Genomic DNA, 6,998 nt, shown 5'->3' with positions numbered 1-6,998 from the left:
GAGCCCCAGTCTCCTATGTCTCCTGCATTTGGCGGACGGGCTCTTTACCGCTAGTGCCGCCTGGGAAGCCCTCAGCAGTCTATGCCTCATGAGTTGGCAAAGTGTATCTTTGACATTCACCTTTTTCTCCCTACCTGGTCCCTCAAGAGTTCTGAAACTGTTATTGAATATTAGTTTTTCATGACAGTGGACATACTTGCACAGGTTTGATGGGGTCTGTTCTCCCTGGATCAGAATACCCAGTGCACGTGGCTCCTGCCTCTCTGATCCACAGCTGAGAAAGGGAGAAATGTTTCTTCACTGCTTCTATTGAAAATAACCAGCGGGGGAATTCCCCGGTATCCCAGTGGTTAGAACTCCCCATTCTCACTGCCAAGGGCCTGGGTTTGATCCCTGGCTGGGGAACTAAGATCCCACATGCTGTGTGGTGTGGCCAAAAAAATTAGAAGTTTAAGAAGATAATCAGTTGGAATTAACATATACGCACTACTGTACAGAAAATAGATAACCAATAAGGACCTACTCTGTAGCACAGAGAACCATTCTCAGTATTTTGTAATAACCTATAAGGGAAAAGAATCTGAAAAAGAACATAAGTGTTACTGAATCACTTTGCTATACACCTGAAACTAACATATATTGTAAATCAATCATACATCAATTAACTTTTTAAAAAAACTTAAAAAAAATCACTGGGCTCTGGCAGACCGCCCCTTTTGCTGTGCACTCCCAGAAGAGCAAGACCCCCACACCATGCCCCAGAGGCTGGAGGTCCTGGAAAAGGCACCCTTAAAGGACCCCCTCCAGCCTCACTTGAAGGGCACCGCCAGGTCCTGGTGACTAATCACTGAGCCACCCAACTCCAGGGACGAGGCTCCAGGCCCAGTGTCACGTCTAAAGAAAGCACCAAACCCCAGCTGGACCTGCACACTGTCTGCAGACCTGAGGATAAACGTCCATCAGGACCTGAAGCGGAGGACAGAAGCTTCCCCACGATGTCCGGACCCGACCTGTGCACATTCATTTCAACACAGCCCCTCACCTCATCCCCCTCCCTCCTTCCAAGGAAGGACAACTCCCTCATTCGTACTTCCCAATCCCTGGAGAAAGGGGGCTTCCCTGGCGGCCCAGACAGTAAAGAATCCGTCTGCAATGCAGGAGACCTGAGTTCGATCCCTGGGTTGGGAAGGCCCCCCAGGGAAGGGAATGGCTACTCACTCCAGTATTCCTGCCTGGAGAATCCCATGGACAGAGGAGCCTTGTGGGCTACAGTCCATGGGGTGGCAAAGAGCTGGACATGACTGAGTGACTAACACTTTCACTTTCTGGAGAAGGGGGCTACCTCTTTGATTGCCCGATTTGCCATTGGAAGCCTCAGCCCACCCAGCGAAGCAAGGACCCTTTGGTTCCCTCTCTCGGTAATTTCACTGGGGCTCTAGACGCTGCTGTCTGTCCAGACTGCTCCTTGGGCCCGTGTGGCACAGCTAGGAAACTGAGCCCACCTAAATGTATTCCTTGTTTCAATGTGACCAGACTCTGGAATGGGAAAACAAGATCTTCTGAATACCTGCATGGAAAGTTCTAGGGAGCTGCCTATGCAAGCTGAGTCACCTATAGACTTGCTGACACATCGGCATATCTAAGTAACTTCCTGGTGTGTAACCACATCTCTGAGCCTCGGAGAAGCGATGTCAGTGCCTCGGACTGGTGAAGGAATCCCAGGTTCCATCACGCTTGGTGAAGCTTTGTGTGCATGCGCTCCTTGCGTGCACCTTCTTGTGTGGAAGTTTGGGGGAGAGCCACTATGCTCTGGCAGCCTCCTGTCTCGAGGCTGGAAAATGGCACGGTGCGCCCTCTGTGTTCACTGTCCTGCTCTCCCCGCATGACTGAAGAGAAGCCTCACATGCATCCATCCCATTAAACCTCTGTAACTGCCTCAAGAATTTGCACGAGGCCTAAGGACTGCAAGGAGATCCAACTCATCCACCCTAAAGGAGATCAGTCCTGGGTGTTCACTAGAAGGACTGATGTTGAAGCTGAAACTCCAATACTTTGGCCACCTGATGAGAAGAGCTGACTCACTGGAAAAGACCCTGATGCTGGGAAAGGTTGAGGGCAGGAGGAGAAGGGGAGGACAGAGGACGAGATGGTTGGATGGCATCACCGACTCAGTGGTCATGGGTTTTGGTGGGCTCCGGGAGTTGGTGACGGACAGGGAGGCCTGGCGTGCTGCGATTCATGGGGTCGCAGAGTTGGACACGACTGAGCAACTTCAGTTTCAGTTTCCTTCTGTAGGGAGATCCTTCCTCCCATGGACAGGAATGAGCACCAACAAACATGTGATCAGGAATTCCTCCCAGAAGCTAGGACTAGCCGACTCCAAGGCAGTCTCAGCTCAGCCACGGTCACTTAACCCATCGGCCACAGTGGTTCTGGATAAACACGTGCCTGTGATCACTATTTACTGAGCAAGCACATTGGCTACAGCAGTATCACCTGGCAGCCCACTCTTCCGGGTGTAGTCCAACTGGATGCCTGCAGGTCCAGCTCCCGGTTTAGAACCAGCTTGCAGACTGGGAGTCCCTGGGAGCCCCGGAGCTGGGAGGAGTATGGCCTTTCGGGACAGGACGTGCCCCCTCCCCATCCCTTCCTGCTGGGGCCCAGGGTCTGCATGCTGGGTGGACAGGCCGGCCACTTCCCTCTGCCGTGAGGGACCCAATTCCCTCCTGGACAGACGGCTCACAGTCTGCAGCCGACCACCACGAAAAGGGTGGATGAAGGGAAGGGCTCTTACCCTGGGGGACCCTCAGGGAGGGGCCTGTCAGGGGCTCTAGAGACATCAGCCCGTGGGCCTTAAGGTCTCCGGAGGGCAGGTGTCAGGCTGAGTGCAGAGGTGGGGTCTGAAGCCCCTGGTACAGCCCACTTCCCGCTGGCAGCACCCCCACCAGCCGCCCCCTCGGCCCCCTTCTTGGGACGCTGCTGCTCGCCAGTTGTGTTCCAGGCCCCCTACCCCGCAGGCTGCGTCCTCCTCCCAGTGGGCTGGTCCAGGCTGACCCTGTGCCCACCAAGGAACGGCACTGAAACCACCACACCTGGACCCCTTGGGAGCCCCCCATAGGGGCCGCCCCAGAGTTCAGCGCTCACCGCCCCCTTCCCTAGGAGCCACTGAGGCTCCTGCAGTCCTGCTTCAGGAGGCCGGAGCCTGGAGGGCCTGGGGAGGAGCCGGGCTGGCAGGAGCCGGGCTGGCCGGGGTGAGGCCCGGCCCCAGGCCTGGGACGCACTGTGGGCCAGGGAGTCTGAGGGAGCCCTATTAGAGGCTTCCCGGGAGTTCAGCACCCTGGAGCCGGTGGGGTGGGGGTGGGGGGCGGGCAGGAACTCCCACATGGGCCCACTGCCTACTCGGGTCACCCTGAGAGGGCCCTTTCTGGAGCATTCAGAGGGCTCCCCTGGATCAGCTCATTGGGTGGAGCGCCCACCCAGCCCTCTTCCTCTCGGGGAGCCCCCTGGGCCCGAGAGGCCACGAGTCCAGGCCGGCCCAGGCGGTTCTGCCAGAGGAGAAGCGGCCAGGACTGCGGGGTGGGGTGGGGGGTCGGTATGGCTGCTGCGGGTGCTTTGAAGTCGTGCTCATATCCAGCTCCGCGGGGACCACTGTGCGACCCTTGGGGGCTGCTCGCCCTCTGTGACCATCCGACTGCTAGACCACAGGGACAGACGGCCCACTCCTAGGGTGTGGGCCCTGGGGGACACACTGGCATTGGAGATGCCGGCTGAGTCACGGACCAGGAGGTGGCAGACGGGGGCTGCGGGACTTGGCACTGGCAGAAGAGGTCAGAACTGACCCAGCCTGGCCCTCCCACTCCAGGTCCCAGCGTGAGCCGGCGGCAGGCCGCGGACAGATTTATTCGGGCCTCACAGGCCGCAGCAAACCCGCAGTTCCCCCCCTCCAACGGCTACGGCCACAGCGATATCCCGTGGTGCCGCGGCGTGCCGCCGCGTCCAGGCGCACCTGCGCTACAAGAGGTTGACCGTGGCTACCACCTGCTTGCAACCAGTGACAGCGAACTCACGGCCGGCCACGCGGTAGTAGCTGAGCTGCGCGGCCAGCAGCTCGGCGCGGGCCTGCTCCGGGAAGAAGCCCTCCCCGGCCATCTCATCCCGGAAGCAGCTGACCACGTCCCGCTTGTCCAGCAGCAGGAAGGGCACGATGGCTGCGGCCTCCCACAGCGGATGCTGGCGGGTCAGCAGCGCGCGCAGGCGGGCGCGCAGCCCCTCCTCGGCGGCGCGCAGCTCCTCTGGCCCGTCGGCGCGCCCCGGGCGGGACGCGTTCTGCAGCACGAAGCGCGTGACCTCGGCGCCGCCCGCGCCGCTGAGCAGCACGTAGACGGCGTTGTGGAAGCGCGGCGGCCGCTGCGGCTGCAGGAGGCCGTGCAGCTCGTCCAGCAGCAGCGGCGGCAGCAGCTCCGCGTCGTCCAGCAGCAGCAGCGGGGTCTTCTCCTCCGCCTCGGCCCGCGCCAGCACGTCGGCCACGCGCCGCGCCAGCTCCGCGCGGCAGCCGGCGGCGGCGCGCGGCGCGGGGCAGTGGTGGCGCGCGTGGTACTGTAACACGAGCGCGCCGTCCTCCAGCACCGCGCGGAAGTGGCGCGCCAGCAGGCGGCCCACGTGGCTCTTGCCCACGCCGCTGGGCCCGTGCAGCGCCAGGAGCAGCGGGCGGCTGTGCACGTGCGTGGCCAGGTAGTCCCGCAGCAGAGCCACGAGGCGGCCCACGGCCGCCGGCTGCCCGAACACGGCGCGCTGCAGCGTCTTCTCCAGCCCGTCGAGGTCATAGCGCAGCGCGTTGTCGTCCAGGTTCTCGATGGCGTTGAGCACCTGGAAGCCCACGATGGCCACGAGCAACAGCAGGCAGCGCTGGGCGCGGCTCTGGCGCTCGGCGCGCGGCCCGAACTTGCGCGAGGTCTCGGGGTAGAGCACCAGGCGGCTGCGCCGGCGCCGCTTCCGCGCGGGTCTCGAGGCCAGCTCGGCCGGCCCGTCGAAGGTGAAGAACTGCGGCTGCTCCCGGAGGACGCGCGGCGCCGCAGCCCCGGGGTCCGGCTCCACGGCCGACGGGGGTGGCCGCCGCTTGCGCAGGAGGCGCACTTGGTGGCGCAGGCGGACGACGGCGCGCACCGGAGCGATCACGCTCGGGCTGGGGGCGACCGGGGCCGCGGGCTCCGGGCTGGACTGGCCGCGGTCCATGGCGCAGGGGCGGTGCTTGGCATGCAGGTCGCCCTCCCTGCAACAGGAAGGCGGGGATGGTCTGCAGACTTCCGCCCGCCCGACTGGGACCCTCCCTCGGGATCTCACCCCCCCCCCCCCGCCCCCCCGGCGAGGCCCCCGGAGGGCGGCCCGCTGCCCGGAGACCGGGACCAGCCTCTGCCCAGGAAGCGCCTCCCCGCGGGGCCCCAATGCAAATCTCTTGGGTCCTAGCATAAACAGCCTCAGGCCTTGAGGAAGTGACTGCGCGGGGTGGGGGTGGGGGGCGTAGTTTATCGGCCGGCAGACCGCCCGGGCTTCCTGGAGGAGGGGTTCGGGCCGGCCAGGCGCCAACTAGGGGTAAAGCAGGGTCAAGGCCGGCCCCGCCCCTGCCGCAGCTCGCCTGCCGGGCGCCTAGAGGGGGCCAAGGCGAGCAGAGGTCCGAGCACCCCGGAGCTCGGAGGTGTCCCACACACGAACCCTGGGCTGGGGGTTGCGGGGGGACTTCTCTCCAGATTGGGCTCCAGCCCCGTTCCTGAGCTGAGCCCAGGCCTCCCAGCCCCAAACGAGGATCCTCCCAACACCCCTCCGGTGGACACACGAATGGAGGGGGTGCGGGGAGCCCCTAGAGACGGGTTGGGGTGGGGGGGGAGTGAAAAGATGGACAGAAAGACAATACTCGGAGAAGGAGGGATAGTCCCTGAGGAGACAGCTGGAGAAAGGTGGGGTGATGCCCCGGCCCACCCCGGTACCTGCAGCTGCGTCAAGTCAGGCTCCTACTGGCCCCCAGACCCACACGCCTGCCCACGCCCGAGGCTGGGGCCTGCCACTCAGGAAGCCGACAGCGCGGGCTTCTCTGCGTGGTTCAGGGCGGGGTGAGGGGCCTCACCGGGTCAGCGACACCTGCGGGTACCCTGGGAGCGTCCGGACTGGAGAAAGCCCTGGGGAGGTTTCCGCTTCTTTGCAAAGGAAGTGAGTCAGGGGTGCGGCGCGGGCGGGACTTCGGCTGGACTGAGGCGGCGGCGCTGGAGGGGAGGCCTGGCGGGCTTGCCCAGGTCCCCGGCCGGTGGGCCATCTACCCTCCTCAGCCCTGCAGCCCTCCCAGACCTTGTGGCCCAGCCCAGCCCAGGACACCCCCAGGGTGCACCTCCCCTCCCCTGGGGCCATGGGCCCCAACCTCAGGGACGGCCCCTGCACCTGATGCCCCAGGGCCGGTGGTGAGGTGGGTGTGTCCAGGCTGCCTGTTCGCAGGAGCGGAGGGGGTGGGGGGTCCTATCCCCCTTCTGCTCCCCCAAACCCAATCTGGGGGCCCCGCAAAATAGGGCTCATTTCTTTTTCCTCCCCCTCTTCTGCCAGGACCCGGGCCTCATTGCCCCCACCCATCTCTGCCTTCATCCCCTGTACCCCAGCCTAGAGCCCCCCCATACAGGGCAGCTCACGCTGGGACAGAAGCCCTAGAACTGGGGAGAAAGCCCCACACTGGCTCCAGCCCTAGCGGGAGAGCAGATTCAGCAAGAACTTGGACCAAGAGTTGGCAGGTGAAGACTGGGTCCTTCCCCAGCCACCAGTGTCACGCGGCCCCACCCGAGCAGGCTGGCCAGCCTGGGGCGCCCCCGGCTCCGGAGCTTGCGTCTGCAGGCGGCTCTGCTAACCAGGAGTGCTCCCAAAACCACACTGGCTCTGAGCCCAGCTGTGTCCCATGGGCGCCGGAGGTCCTGAGCCCCCCGATCCTGTCCTGCCCACGGCCCCTCATCCTCCCTGTCTTTCCT

At 63.5% G+C, this 6,998-nt stretch overlaps 1 protein-coding gene across 1 annotated transcript; it reads right to left on the bottom strand.

Annotated features, from left to right (window-relative positions):
- Window positions 1-3,881: 3,881 nt before the first annotated feature.
- TOR4A (torsin family 4 member A) lies at window positions 3,882-6,315 on the bottom strand. Its single transcript, XM_070456475.1, has 2 exons — window positions 5,982-6,315; window positions 3,882-5,269 (listed from the first exon to the last, which is right to left on the bottom strand). The coding sequence occupies exon 2, from the start codon at window positions 5,230-5,232 to the stop codon at window positions 4,012-4,014; it is 1,221 nt and encodes a 406-aa protein (XP_070312576.1). The 5' UTR covers window positions 5,233-5,269; window positions 5,982-6,315; the 3' UTR covers window positions 3,882-4,011.
- Window positions 6,316-6,998: the final 683 nt, after the last annotated feature.

The sequence above is a fragment of the Odocoileus virginianus genome, chromosome 2, assembly GCF_023699985.2.
Source record: "Odocoileus virginianus isolate 20LAN1187 ecotype Illinois chromosome 2, Ovbor_1.2, whole genome shotgun sequence".
NCBI classification, from domain to species: Eukaryota; Metazoa; Chordata; class Mammalia; order Artiodactyla; family Cervidae; genus Odocoileus; species Odocoileus virginianus.
The sequence above is the reverse complement of the archived record's forward strand: the minus strand, read 5'-3'. Positions and strand labels throughout refer to the sequence as shown.

Excerpts from the sequence above, each read along its gene's own strand:
- TOR4A (XM_070456475.1), bottom strand. The coding sequence starts at position 5,232 with ATGGACCGCGGCCAGTCCAGCCCGGAGCCCGCGGCCCCGGTCGCCCCC.